We start from the raw sequence: 15,922 nt of genomic DNA on the forward strand, positions 1-15,922 counted from the left end.
GCGTGGTTTTTATGTGTTGAATGTGGTGCACACAGAGAACATTTTCCAAAGTTGTTTTTTTTTTTTTTTCTCCCTTTCCTCCAGGTCACACTAGCGTTATAGTTAGCAAATTGATAAGGTTCCACTGTTAAGCTTTATTACTTGTGACATGAGCCTATGACACTTTATAAAAAGAAGTAATCCAGAACAATCTCTAGGTAATTAACACCTAGATAAACAAACATAAATTTCTATATTGCATTTATTTGGACTACCACTCAAATACGCGTGAACCATGCTTTTTTAATTAAAAGATAAATCTATGTGACACTTAGCCTCAAACTTAATTATTCAGCATAGTATAATAAAAAATAGAGCCCATTAAATGTGTCTTGCTCTGTATTTCTGTATTAACAGCAAAACAGTTCACTCTGGGATCATTTAAATTTTCTTCTTCCTCTTTTCCTGTGATTTCCCTGTTCACCAAGAACCTTTGGTTAAAAAAAAAAATACCACAACAAAAAGCCCCCAAACAATACCCTGAACAACACCAGCAGGTGAGGAGCCACGGAACTTCTCACAGCCCCTAAGAACACTCAGCTGGGTGACATTTCTAATACAACATTACACCACAGCTTTATTCTCCCTCCTTCCCCTCCCCGGGCTTCCCGATGGAAACATACTGTGGTGGATCACACCAAGCAGTGATATCCAGAAATGGAAATCACAATAGTTAGGAATAATTTCACTGGGAGCATGCTTACAATACACAAGGTGAGGTTTTTATAATATACTGTTACAATACAGATGTTAAACAGAGAGGGGAAATAGACAATTCCCAAATTACAATAGACAGTGGGCTTAAAGTCCTTATAAAAGTTTCAACAAGAAATGTTATCTTAGAGCTGAGGGCAGCCTTCTGATGCTCGGTGGGAAGACTCAGGACACCCAGCATCTGTATCAGGAAGGCTGCCCATCAGCTCTGGGAAACAAAACCCCACAGACTTCAGTGAGACAGCCCCTGACTCTTTCAGACCTTCTTCCCACCTGCCTTCATAGGTGATGCAACATTTGGTACATGGCCACTGATGGTCCTTTTTAGGTTTCCTGGAGGATTGTATGTATAGTGTAATGCACTGTTCTCAGCAGAAATCCAGGACCATAAAGGAGACTGTAAGTATTTCCATGGAATGCAATGAGATGGTCATTGCTCCTTAGTCCGGTTTTCACATTTTTGTTTACTGTCTACTGAAACCAGAAGGTAGGAAAATCTTTGGGAAACACCTCCACCACTCTTTTCCCAGACAGTTCTTTTTCCCTGGATCCAGGGCGCAGCAATTACCTGGAAGGACAATGATCCTGTAGTGAGGCAGAGTTCAGCTCTGAGCCTGGAGCTCATCTGTTGTCAAGACACATTTTTACATGCTGCCATTTTGTGCCTAGGAAGGGTTGTTCCCCCCAAGAGAGGGTGTGACACAAAAAAAAAATTCATAAACTCCCTGGATTTTGATTACAATTTGATGCATTGCAGTACAGATTTTATTCTCTGTGGATGAAGAGATCTGTGCCATTTGCCTACAGACCAGGGAATTTGGCAGCAGCTCCATAACTCCCCTGGCTGCGGAGACTTTCCACCAGTTCACCAGTAAGAGAAACTCCTCGCTGTTTCAGCCACTGAATAACTGGATTTCTATGATTCTGTGCTTTAATTCTTGAGCTTTCTGACAATTTTTGTACCTTTTCCTTCTGGAGAATGCAAGTTGGAATATAACTTTATTATTGTGGGTATGACTGGCTTAATTTAATATTAAAATTTCTGTTTTCTAAACATGTTTGCTTTCTCAGTTTTTCTTGGAGACAGGCTACTCCAAGAAATTATTCTCTCCTCCCCATATTTACTGTAGTTTCTCAGATTTGGTGCATCTTTTTTTTATGTTACTCATCCTTACTTTTCTAAGTGAAAAATCCTTTATTTGTTTCAAATGTGCAGATAAAACCTTAAAGGGGAAGAATAAAGATTCACCCAGGAGAATGGGAGCACTCTTGCTCTTGTACATTCTTTGAAGTGTGAGCAGCTTTCTTAACATGCACCATGGCAATAAACCTCACAATTTTCTAAAAGCCAAATATATGATCTATACAAACAATCTTTTTTAATGTGAAAACATGACTTTATACATCATAGTGTATGATACACACTTCAAACACTTCCAAATCAAAGCTTGATAGACCCCAAGACTTTTTCTATAGTACATAAGTAGTAGTATATAAAGCAATTATTACTACATGCTAAAACAGATTTCCACAGTCTTTTAATTAAGCACAATATATATAATATATATCTGTATATACTGTATATAGATTTGTTCAGATTAATAAGTGGACTGAGCACACACACCCAGCATAATACACTCCAGTAACTGCCTAACAACTGTGAATTTACTGGCATTATTTTTTTTTAATCTGACAAAGCTGAAGAAAATAATGTTTTAACTGTTCCTAATAAACATAAGCAAGTAGGAAAACTTTTTTTTCAGAGGTAGAGGTTTTATTGCGTAAAACACTGGATAAAACTGTACTGCTTCAAAGACATTTTTATTCTAACAGCAGAAAGAAAACAGTCATTGCTGAAAAAACAACTTTTAATACTTCTATACCAGAATAAAGTTCTGTCAACTGATGTATTATAATAATAAATAATGACCAAGAATAAACTTTAAATACAAAGTTTTCTAATTGTTACAAGCATAGCAACAAAATCCTCTACTCTATTGATCTCAGATTTCCTCCAAGATAGAAATTTTTCTTTGTGTAGGAATGTAGACAGTATTATGACCAGTATCACAGACTACAGAAGTTACAGAGAAAAAACTTGACATGTTTAGATATGAGAAGCATGATGATATTCAGAAACTGACAATGCATCACTGCTGCTGTCACTTGTTTGTATTACAAGTTACAAATGTTCTGGAAAAAAGGGCTATGTCAGAGGGGAGGATAGGGACAGTAGCACCCGACCAAATGGAATCAACACACACATCACAAGGAGCGGGAGATGTTTCCAGTGTCACAAACAGAATTATTGCCTGTCGTATCTGAAAATGCTCAGAAGACACAAAAGAATACTGAAAGAGCTCAAAAAGTGCAAGAAATGGAATGTGGGGGGTGGTTTTGTTTTTTTTCTCTCTTTTTTTTTCTTTTTTTTTTTTTTTTTGCTAAGATACCGAAGGCGGCGCAAACACACAAAGCAAGCGACTGACACAGTCACCAAACACAGTAGTGCAGTTAAAATCCTAAAGCTTACTACAGTCAGAAAGGTTCAATAACATTTCAATCCTTTATCTAGGATCATAGAAACAGTTGCATTAAGTTTATCAACTCGATTTAAGTAAGGCAGTGAGAACTATACTAGAAAAACAAGAAAAGCAGCTTGCTCTGTGCCAGATGGGTCCAAGTTACACAGTGACCTCATTTAAACTGAAACTTCAGTTGGATGACATCCTTTCCGACAGCATATGCAAACCGTATTCCTTATTAGCCTGAGATTTGTTTTCCAGTCTCAGGGTAGCGCTAAGAATTTTATTTACATTGATTGCAGTTTAGTATTTTTTGTAAACTGCTTTAGGCAGAGCTGAAGTTTTAAGGCCCTGGGGTTTTACTCTGTGCTCCCAGCCTGCAAAGAAATATTGACTTTTTTTTTAAACTTTTTTCTTTTTTTTTTTTTTTTAAGTCTGGATGATTTTGCTTGAGAAGAAGTTAATACTTCTCTACCGTCACAATAAGCAGCACCAATTTTGCTTCTATGAAAGGAAGTACATTAGAAGGATAAAATTTTATGCCATTCAGAGAATTTCAGAATAAACCTTTAGTTATTTTTCTTACATTTTTATGTGGTTTGTTATAGTCTCTCAAAAGCTTCCTATGTGGCAAAGACCTTCCTAAATTTGGAGCATTGAATCAGTAAAAAAGCTAAAATCTGCAAAAATATAGAACACATTTGTTTTACAAAACCAAAGAAATATAATCTAAAACACTTTTTTTTTTTTTTCATTAGAGACAAAGAGCAGAAAGTTTGGATTCATATTTTAGGTCAAGCTACTTTATAAGGGCTTGCTCCAGAAGAAACTTCTGCACTGTGTCTGTAACACTTACAAAAACTAATACATGAAAATTAACCATGAACAGGGAATCCTTCATTGAAGTGTAAAAAACAAAATAAAAAAAAAAAATTGAAAGGAAGTTTGGAAAAAAACCAATAAGACAAGTAAAGAAGAGAAGAAAAAAATTACCAACCTCCTATGTAATAAAATCCTGTTTCTTACCAGCACCTTCTATAGATAAGGCTGACTAGTTTCACTAAACAATATTTCTATATATTGTACTTCTACATTTATAGCAACTTCTTCAACAAGGAAAAAAAAGAATAAAAACATTTCCCTCAATACTGTAAGATGATTACAAAAAATGGAATTACATTTCAAATCTGCAATCACACATCGGGCTACAGATTTTTTTTTCTAAACATTGATTCATTTGGCTGTATATTAAAAAAAAAAAGAAAAAAGAAAATGTAATATCACAATACTTTTCAAAATAGGTCAGTACTGACCCCAGCTTATGGGCCGTCTAAGGTTTCTCCTACACTGCAGTTGCAACACCACTTGAATTGATTTTCTCTGCAATGACAGCTCCAGTCAGACTGGCACCATGGCAGTCTACCAAGACATCTCATTACTATGCTAGGCAAATGACAGCAGCTGGTGTCATATTATAAAGGTGTTTTCAACAATGAAAACACAGCCCCTCAATCTTCAAGGCAACACTAAATCGTTTAGAGGATATCATTTTTCTGTTAAGAGCATTATTTTTGGACAAAGACCACTTTTAAGTTTGAAACTGCCCTGCTTTTTAAATAACTAACGACCTTCTAACATTTTAAAATCATTTTATTATCCCACCTACATTGTTTGGAAGTACCAGTTGCCAGGTAACTGTTTAGCAGCCATTTTCAAGGGCTGGAAATCTATTTTGCATGTGTAATATATGTATTTACACACACACATGCACGTATGGAATGTGTGTATTTTGTGTGCGTGTGTGTATGTAGATATATTTTCAGTGTGGGTATGACCGGATTTCTCTGTATCTGTAAATACACACATACATGTACATGTGTGGGTACATGCACATATACATGTATTTGAATGTTTTCAGCATTCTGAACCCTTCTGGGAACTTGCATGCCATTCCTTTCCTCGGAAGGGGTTTAAGCCAGCCCTCACCAAACTCATGTCCAAAGCCAGGGTTAAAGTCTGCTGCAGAGCAGGGCTGGGCTCGCCGGGCATCACTCCTGGGCCTTGGCGCTCTCCTCGGCCAGCTCTGCCGAGCTCCCCGCCTTGGCAGCCGCCGGCTCCTCCGAATTCCCGGCAGCTTCCGAGTCCACTCGGGAGCGCTTGAACCTGCGGTCGGGGTACTGGCTGTTGTCGAAAGGCATGCGATGGACACAGAGCACGTGGGTCTTCAGATTTCCCTTCTGAGAGGCACTGTAGGGGCAGTATCTGCACTGGAAAGGCCGGTGACCTGCATGACAGACGACAGCCCGGTTAGTTTTGCTCAATGGCCTCTGAGAGAGAACAAGAAATCTGTACTCTTCCTCAACAAACTGCATTTTAAAAATTCTCTGCTTAGGATTGCCAGAGCAGTGCAGCTAATCCATCTCCCTCCTCAGCCCCAGCTGTAAATCCTTCAGCCCACGATCCAAACTCTTGTAAATACAGCGTGTACAAAACTGTCTTCTTTTACATTTGTTAATTATCTTTTTTATTGAAGTGCAATTCAAGGATGACAATGTGCAGACCCTTAGTCTAATAAACACACTTTGTCTTTGGGTGGGTTTCTGGGTAAAGAATTGTATGTTTTATTTCAATCGCACAGATTACTTTTTAATGGAAAAAAATAATGGATTGAGATAGCCAAGGCCTCAAACCTGCAAACATTTACTCCAGTGAGATTACTCCTTTGAGTAAAGATACGCTAGCATGTAAGTGTTTGCTGGACCAGGGCCCAAGGTTATCATCAGCTTTAAAATAAAATGTCCAAGACAGATTAGAAAAGGAATGTTAATGCACAAAATCTGATAGATGCACTTCTTGTGGATAAAACAGCAATCGACCGCGTAACAAAGGCATGAATGAAAGATATCACTTCTCAGTAGAGTTTATCAATATGCTCTCCTATATTTTTCAAATTATTTTGACTTCAAATCTCCATGCTGTATCTGGTTTTGGAGGTTATGTTTCAACAATCACATTTCAACCGATGCTGGGAAGTTGTTGATGTGTTTTACTGGAACTTTATGAGCTTTGTCTCTCAAATTAACTTAAACCAGGACCATCTGAGGTCAAATGCGCTTAGCTTGCTTTAATTTGCTCAAATAAATGAATAAATAAATGTGCCAGACCATCTACATAAAGCCAGGATAAGTGAAAAACAATACCCTATCTCCACATTTGAAGAGCACATTTTCCCTTGCTGCTGTGGTACTACTTAGCGGGCATAAAACAGATGCTGGGGCAGCAGAGGAGGAGAATTACGCTTCCAGCTATGGGGAAGGGGCTGAACCCTCTCCCCTTGGTTTTAGGTGGGAATTTACCAGCTAAAACAAATAGACACCTGTTGGTCTGATGCTACCTGGACTGGAGTGGAAATGCTGCCATGGTCCTCCCAGCAGAGATGGAGCATAGGAGCACAGGAGGCTGCCCAGGGGAAAGACACTTGGTGTCCTAAGCCCTTGCCCTAGGAATGCAGCCTTGTTTCCTTCCTCAAGGATGGGAAGCTCCCTGTCACCCTTTGTTTTCATAAGCTGAAGACTGCCAGAAGTGTGACCACTCCCAAACCCTCACACGTGCAAGTTTATGCATGTTAGGCCTCCAGCACAGGAAGGATGTGGAGCTGTTGGAGCAAGTCCTAAGGAGGCACCAAGAGGATCAGAGGGATGGAGAACCTTTCCTGTAAGGAAAGGATGAGGGATTTGGGATGGTTCAGCCTGGAGAAGAGAAGGCTCAGGGGTCATCTATTTATGGCCTTTCAGTACCTGAAGGGGCTGACAAGATGGACAGAGTGACAGAACAAGGGGGAATGGCTTTAAACTGACAGACAGTGGGTTTAGGTTGAATATTAGGAAAAAACTCTTCCCTATGAGGGTAGTGAGGCCCTGGCATAGGGCACACAGAGAAGCTATGGCTGCTCCATCCCTGGAAGTGTCCAAGACCAGGTTGGATGGGGATTGGAGCAACCTGGGACAGTGGAAGGTGTCCCTGCCCACAGCAGGGGTGCTGGAACAAGATGATTTTTAGTGTCCCTTCCCACCCAAGCCACTCCATGATGCTATGGTCTCACCAATTGGCTCTTAATGCTTTACCCAGGAGCAGCTCTTAATAAACAGCCATCCTAATTCTTTCCTGCAAAGAACATTCTAAGCAAGGAATGCACAAAGCATGGCTGGAGCTAACCACCTTACATGCGCCACACTAAAAGCAAACTCTTTTTGCCCACCACTGAACCAAGTTCAAACCCGTGTTCAAATTCCAAGCAGAGAATGTAATTTATTAATTCAACCCACTTTAATAAATCAGACAATATAAAGTGCACCTACAAGGATTCAGTTCTGCATTGCTTCCCCCACGACTTACTTTTTCAGGCCATCAAAATTTCACATCACTGCCTTGTGAAAAGTAAGTACACAATAAGTTAATTTGTATTGTCACGATGCAGTACAACTGTGGTAAAGAGCACATTCATTTTTAATCCGATATGAATAATATATAAATATGTATACAGAGTGAGGGTCATAGGAAAGCAAGCAGTACATTGTTTACAGCAGAAGTAGTACAAAAAGTAGAGATTATTCTTGCTTGCAAAGATAACAATATCTGCAATTTGCTTGTTACTAAGGGGTGAAGGAAAATTCCCATTTCTTTTAGGTATCCCCATTCATTAATTTCAGCTCCAAAACTTGTTATGGGCAGCAGGCTCTTAAAATAACCCTTCCCAGATAAGTTGGCAATAAATTTATAATGTTTTATCTAGCAGTGGTTGGTAGGCCCTTTCTTAGCAAGCTATAGTTCACATGTATTTTACCCACTATATATCTCCCAACAAAATTATACAAAAGCCCTTCAGAAAAAAAGGATAAAAAAAAAAAAAGAATATAAGAAAGAAGTCTTCCTGATAGCTCAGGAGATGTGATAGGCATTTCAGTCATAGAAAAGAATTAGACTGGAAGTGGGTGGAACTAGGGGGGCAAATAATGGTGTGCATCTTTCTCTGATCAAAAATTGAGGATAGAGGACAATGTATTGTTTGCAGCTGAAATACTGCTGTTGTGGACCTATGTTCTATGGAGTCCATAACTGAGCATGTGGAGAGACTTTGCAATCCTCTGGATGGAAGCTTGCAGTCTAAGGAAGTGGAACAGCAGAAAATAATACTCAAAATTAACTAAAATTACAACAATGACGGCTGGACTCAAAGAACACTTTTAGCACGTACGGATTTCCCCAGGAGGGGTGATCACTTCCAGCACCTGCTGGAGCCTCTCCTCTAAATGTGATTTAAACCTCCCAGGATCAGACCCAGGAAGGGTGGCAGTGCTGAGGTGACCAAGGCTTATCATCTTCTCTAGTTTTGACCGAATTTTAGGCAACACAAGGAGCGTGGATGAGATACATTCTGGTCAAGATGGAAGAGTTTTCTGCAGGCCTGTATTAAGAAAAATCCCTCAGTGTTTGAAACTAGTCCACCTTTTAAAAAATATATACTGCTTCATTAATTTAGGCTTTGAGGGGGGAAAAAAAGAGTAAAGTTTGTTTTCTTTCCTTTCAAGTTTGTGATGTGATATGTTGCTTTGTGACACTTCATGTCAGGCTGCATCAGTCACATTGTGTTAGGTTTCATAACATGGCATGACTGATGCAGCCCAACATGGTGCATCAGCTGAACAGTCAGGAACTGTAAGTTTTGAGAAAGACATGGATCTCAGTCTGGGGTTTAGGGCCACTTAAATGAAAGTTTATCAAGAGCCTTGGATTTAAACAAAGCCATTGCCCAAGAGTTGTTAAAGATTCAAGCACATGCCAAACCGTATTTTGCTTTGTCTAATCTTTAAAACTCAAAATGTATTATTGGAACACATAAAAAGTCAATGTCAATGAAGTGGCACTGGGTTACTCACTGTAATCCAAACACTGCTAATAGTTACTAATTTATTAACTTTGATATGGATCCATTATTTAAGATTAGCACAAAGGAATACACAAACGAGAGAGAGAAAGAGTGATGAATACTAAAGTCTTTTTCATTAAAAAAATCATTTACATGGTCAAGCCGCATTAATTCTCCACTTCTAAAAATATTTGATCGGCATCCAAATTCTATAAAATTTCCACAAAGAAACATCTTATTTTTGTGGTATTACAGGCACATATGTAGGGGTTTGCACTAAAACGTAAAAATGGGCATTGAACTAGTCACATGAATAAGATCAGGAATTTATTCCAGATTGTTAAAAGTGTACTAATCACAGAAAAATCATGGCTTTCTCCCAAAGCAGCAAGAAAATGGTAATTTGAAAGAAAAATGCCAATAATACATCACACACAAGCCGTCTGTTGTCCCCACTACACCACTTTGTATTATATTGCATATGTGTACATATATACACAGATACATGCATACAGACACACACACACACGATTTAATGCATAAATTTAGGGGAAAGACAGAAGAGCAATAACATGATGAACAGAAAACAAATGCTGTGCAATGTACTATAAATTATAATTAAGCCCTGAATAAAATGTGTTTCTTAGATATGACATTTGTTCCCTTAAAATGCAAAAATGGCCATGATTATCTGACAGAATGTTTTTCCTTAGATGGCCAATGGCTATAGCACTTACCGAGATGCAATACGGCAAACTCATTTCAGATTTCTTTGCCTGGTTTAAGAATATCCTTTTGGTGAAAATCAAAAATAACAGCAATTACCTCTTTAAAACAAATTATTCCCTCGCAAAGAGATATCTGAAAAAGCCTCAAAGGCTTGAATTTCTCAGAAACAAATCTCTTTAGTTGGGATGCTGGACACTGAAGATCTGGACTGGACTTGCTGGGCCACTGTGGCAATCCCACATGGCCAGGGCAGCTCTGGGCAGGCCGGGCACTGGAGCAGGACCGGCTGCAGTGGCTCAGGATGGATAGGCACTGCCTGCTGCCCTGGGAAGCTTGGTCCCACAACGTTGCTGGTGGAATGGTCCATGTAATCACACATCTGCTGCCCAGCAAAGCCTGCACTCACACCTTCAGTAAGCCCGAACCTCCCCAGGTGCTCCCCAGAGCTGCTCTGAGTCCTTTTTCCCCACAGAAGGTTGTATTTGAGGTACAATCACCTCTAAGCACACAAAGTGCGTGCTGTCTCAGAAGCGACAGCAGGCAACAACGGCCGTGCGCTTTCTGTGTTTGAAGAGAGGATTTTTGAGCATCTCCAGTCCTCTGGCAGCCACTGCTGGGCTGAGCTCATGCCTCTCTCAGACCACAGCCTCCAGGTCCCAGGCATCTTGGTGAACACTGCCATTTGAAAGTATATTAGAGCATAATAACAGACATTTGCAAAGGGAAAACTATTTTCATTTAAATCTTGGCTAGTGCAATTTCCTTTTTTTAACGTATAAATTTTCATAAATACATTTCCTATCCACGGCAAACATCCCAAGTACTGCATGCATTACCCAGGAGAGTAGAATGGCTCTAAAGCAGCCATTCGGATCTGGAGCATAACAGTATGGATGAGAAAATGCTGAATAAATATATTTGTCCAATAGACAATAATGGCTCTGATTGAGCCATTCCACTTTATTGGTCTCAAAATATGCATTTTATGAAACTCCCCAAATACCAGACAGATTAAAGTACACCCAATCAGGTTCATATCGGTAATAAAAGTTTTTATAAAACAATTGAAAATTATATGTTTATTTACACACAGGTCCAAGACCAACCAAGATGATCTTCTGGGAAAATTTCAATATTCCATGAAGTTTATATGTTACTTGGATTACAAAAAAAAAACCCCAAAATTAAATTTAAAAACTCTTTTTCATGTTGACCAAGAAAAGTCATAAAACCAAAATGCCTTATCTGAGGCTTTTTTGATGATTTTCTCTGGAACAACGTTTTTTTTAAATGCAGAGATAACTGGATTTTGGGAAGGCCAAGGAATATTTCCAGCTACCAAGGCTAAGTCTTTGGGTTACATGTCTCCACTGGGACTCTTAAAGCAAGGGCAACCCCCTGAACACCCTCCATTCAGATGAATTTCTTCATTTCCAGGCTCAATCCTGCAAAGAGTCCTCAGAGGTCATCACGTGAATTGCTCATGGCACCAGTCTGGTTACTTAAATCCCTCCTCACTAATCCTGAGCGCTTTGGAGCAGCTCAGGTCCAAATGTATGCACTGTCCCTTGGAAGAGCCTTTCTCTTGCTGTGAGTTACTGGAAAGATCTTAATTAGGGGAGGATAACTTTGGGGTGAAGACTCAGCCCATGACAAAACACGGCCACCAGCCTGATCCTAAATAAGGATGTCTGGATACAGAAAAACATGTCGAGGTCAGCAGCGTGACACTGCAGCCCTGGTGTCCTGCAGAAATGGACTCTCAGTGTACCTGCAACAGCAGGGTGGCAATTCACTGAAATATCACAGAGCTGGAGAATGAAAAAAAATCTTTGATCAAAGATTTTTACTTGAACAAAAAAACTTCAATCACTGGATTGAATTAAATCCTCAGATACCTACATGGCTTTTCTGAAATGTAATCAGAGGTGGAATCTTTTCTTAAGTTAGTGCCTTACACAGTGCTTGGTGTTTCCAAATAAGTATTTCAGCTCGTTGATGAGTGCACTAAACCATTAAATGATGACACAGGAAGGCAAAAGTTGGTGCTATATTTTGCCTTTAATATGTATTATAAAAATACTATGTTAATTTCACACATTCCCCCTAAAATAAAGACTGTTCTTATAGGAATTATTCAATTCCTGTCTCAAAAGGCAGCAATCACTAATTATCACACACTGAAGTTTCCTTTAAAAGCAAAATAAGTAAAAACCACGAACAAATCAACCCTGCTATGTAAAACAGCTGAGTGCAGGTTGGTCTGACACAGAGGTTAACAGTCACCTGGGCACTCCTGATAAATTCTACTGTTGTCCTTCATCTATATGGTTTTACCTTACTGAATCAATCACTCACAAAATTATGGAAAATATCACTAATGTAACTTTTTTTTTTACTTTGATATATGGAACATGAAAATTATAATTATTTGGAGGTAGAGTGTGGAACTTGTTAGCCATTTGTAGTGCACTAAATACAAGGGAATTAGGAAATGGCCAGTGAAATCACTGATGGAGTAACAGAGACTTGCAAGTCCTGGGAAAACAAACATTTCCCATTTCTTGCAGAGTTAGTAAAACAACAGAATTACTCAGCTCCAGCCACTCAGCACAGAATTTGTTTCTTTTTCAGAATAAGCTATTCACACAGGAACTTTTGATTTAGAAGGGAAATGGATCTCTTCTTGGAAGGAAAAGCCTCAGCAGAATAGTGGGAAACAAATATTAAACTTTATGGGAGCCCTGTGAAGCTAAAATTCAGAGATAAAGGCAGAAGACTGTGCTTTGTCAGGATGTGTGTGTCTCAGACCACGGCTGGTGGATGCACACATGGTGCCCTGTGCACAATGGCATCAGTTCAGGTTCTGACATGACAAACATGAGTTACGAGCCCGGAGCCTCAGCGGGCTCCAAACGAGGTTAGTGGGAATGCTGTCATTGACTGAGCTTGAAATGCCAGACTATCATTGTCCCATGCTTTGGGAAATTTAATTACATTTAATTTTACATATTTATTTACTTTGGTTTATACTCATAAGTAGAGGACAGAGTTTTTACCAAGGGCACTAGATACCTATTGTAAAGAGCAGGCAAACTCTGACTAAAGTCATAGTGGCAATGGTTACAGAAATTATAATAATTTTCATAATCCTAGACTCACAGCAGCTTGTTTTTTTGGCCAAGCTTTCATTTCCAGCCATTTCTCCCCTTCTGCTACCAATCCATGTTCTCCCAAACCCTGATGTGTCCCTCCATTTCTGCAACCTGGGCCTCTCCACATGAGAGGGGAGAGGTACCCGAGCCCAGGGACTGAGCAGGGTGCAGTCCTCACAGCCTTCTCTTTCTCTCATGCTTTGGGGAGACTGCAACTAAGGAAACACATTTTGAAAGTAAGTGGCAGACTCTTCGCTAATATTAACTAAGCCAAAGTTCTTCTGATCATCAAAATTACATGCTCAGAGTCCCACCTTTGCCTTTACTTACACATTTCAATTAATTGCTATGTCTATTCACTCCTTTACTTGTTTTAATCACTTCAATAACATTATATTCCCATTCTAACCCCCTTGAGCAAAATATCTCAGTTTTCCTACTAGGTCATTCACAAGTTTTCTTGTTAATGTTCTGTCATATTTTTAATTGTCTCAGTAAATATTTATTATTTCAGGGAGCATTTATGACTTCTTGAATGAAACTGTATTTGAATTTAATGTACCTATGATTTCCCAGAATAAATGCTATGCTGGGTGGAACTGGGATTTTAGTAAAGACACCATTCAATTCAGAAGCTAATAGGAAAGACCTTGTTAGTGATGGTATTTTGCTACCAAATATCCTTTATTCTGCCTAGCAATTCATAAATACAATAGAATTTTCTCTTTCACTCTGGGCAACTGTCTTGAGTTTATTTATTTTATTTGGTAGAATGAAATTTTAAAAATCCTATACTCAGCTTTCTAAATCTTTCCTGCTGACATTTGGAAGTGTCACATCCTCAGCTGGTGTCAAACCGGACAGTCACACAGCCTGAGCCATGCAAAGACCTGTCCCTCTGTGCACAGCCCTGTAAGGACACCCCGTCTCCTCACCAGTTCCATGCTCCATAAATCACCTGGGTGGGAAGGGATGGAATAATCCATGTGCTGTAAGGTTTGCTGAAGTGAGACCCTAAGATAGAATATCTGTTTTCTGCATGTATGAGGTCACTTAGACTAACCATGTTCTCCTCTCATTTTAGTTGTTGCTTTTCCACATAACTGGGGTCATTTAGATGGTATTTTGTCACATTATCACTTGTCATGTACTTCACAATTCTCTAACTCCAGTGTTGTGTTACTAGAGAGAGACTGAAGAACAAAACACATTAAGTAAATAAATATCTAGCTCACTAATAGCTAATATTTCAAATTATCCAGGAGTAGCTCACAACCCCACTAATCATTCTGCTAAAACACCACTATTATCTGTTTATGGGACTTGGTGAGTGTAGTTCTCAGAACCACTCATTATTGGCAATGTTTCTGCATTATGTGCCATCACAGCACAGAATTACCACGAGCACAGTCTGAGTGGGAACTCACAGCAACCCACCTTTCACCAGGCACATTTCTGATGTAGGTGTACACATAGCTAATGTTTCCATTAAAAAATAAAACCAACATATTTTTATCATATCCCATTCAACAAACGAGGAGATCAAACAGTAAAAATTAAAGGGCTGCAAAGAGTAAATTGAGCATTAACTTTGCAGGACCTCTCCCTCTGGAAAGTGCTGTTGGTGTTGTCACAGAAAAAAAGTGTCTTTTTTATCAAGTCACAAAGGAAATGCTTTCTCTCCTTCTCCTTTTCTTTTCTATAAAAGGCTCTCTAAAATGAAAGGTGTCAGACTTTGCTTTTTCTTCTTGGCATGATCCAGAATGTATGGCTGAGGAATGACAGATGTCTGCAACCAGCTGCAATGAAGCATGCTAAAGTTTCAGTCTAATCCACTTATTTCACTGCAGTCACGTAAACCAAAACAAATGGGCAGTGCCTTACATTATAAAAACACAGCAGCATTACTTTGTTGCATAATGTAGCTGATACGCCATCTTTTTATCATTTTTCCTACTGCAGAAAGAATTCACCTCTTTATTAAAAACAGCCCCTGAAAGTTCTCCCGTTCTGCTTGCCTCTATTTTTTTCTTTTAGTGTCACAGCAGTCCTGCGATGCTCCATGCATTACTCAATATGTGGCTATTATAAAAACACTGTCATATTTTTCCAGGGAAGACTGCTTTTGTTTTTAAAAACGTGATCCAATTCAGAAGCCACCGGGCCTTATTCTGCTCTCTTATCCTTGCTGCCAGCCCGTGGCTTGAACAGATCTGTGCTTCTCTGAGTCAGGATAGGATCTGCCATCAGATCAGTGCATGTTTCATCTGTGCAAAAGCCAAATCACAAGTGCACCAAGCACTTACCTTAACGGGTAAAAAACCCTAGCGTGTCTGTTTTCTACTGATCAAACTGGAAATGTCATCAGAGACACAACTAATAGCCTTAATCTACCCAACTAACCTCATTCAAAACCCTCCCATTTTAACGAGGAGGGAGACCCACTGCCAGTGTGCTTCCCGAAGCCCTGAACACCCCCCCTGTTTTGTTATGCCAGAGGGAGTATAACCTAAGTGAACATGGCATCGCTTCCTGGGAAGGGAGACCCTGCCTCACTCCACCATGTAGTGCAGCAACCTTTTGAACCCTCCCCTCTTTAATCCTTGTATGGAAAGGGAAAGGATGAGGAGTCATGTGGCTCCCTCCCCACCAGCAGTTCCAACAGCTGGGAAGCACTCTTTCAGCGCAATTCATAAAAAAAGATGTGTTGGATTTCGCCGATGGCAGAATGGTGTACGATTTCTGGCCCTTCAGGCTAAAACAATAAATGCAAAGAGGAAAATTTGAGATTTCCCCCCTTAAACTTCCCACAATAACCTCAGCAAAACCACATGACT

General features: G+C 39.5%; 1 protein-coding gene across 16 annotated transcripts in view; it reads right to left on the bottom strand.

Annotated features, from left to right (window-relative positions):
- Nucleotides 1–3,164: 3,164 nt before the first annotated feature.
- Nucleotides 3,165–15,922, bottom strand: part of ZNF536 (zinc finger protein 536) — a 348,301-nt gene continuing 335,543 nt past the window's right edge. For 15 of the 16 annotated variants that reach the window (XM_033069427.2, XM_033069416.2, XM_033069425.2 and 12 more), the window contains one exon: nucleotides 3,165–5,559. In XM_033069427.2, the coding sequence (XP_032925318.1) occupies nucleotides 5,324–5,559 (236 nt within the window). In that variant the 3' untranslated portion in view covers nucleotides 3,165–5,323. The remainder of the gene's footprint in view (nucleotides 5,560–15,922) is intronic. The other variant, XM_033069429.1, reaches the window with a different exon arrangement.

The sequence above is a fragment of the Catharus ustulatus genome, chromosome 11 (genome assembly GCF_009819885.2).
Source record: "Catharus ustulatus isolate bCatUst1 chromosome 11, bCatUst1.pri.v2, whole genome shotgun sequence".
Classification (NCBI taxonomy): Eukaryota; Metazoa; Chordata; class Aves; order Passeriformes; family Turdidae; genus Catharus; species Catharus ustulatus.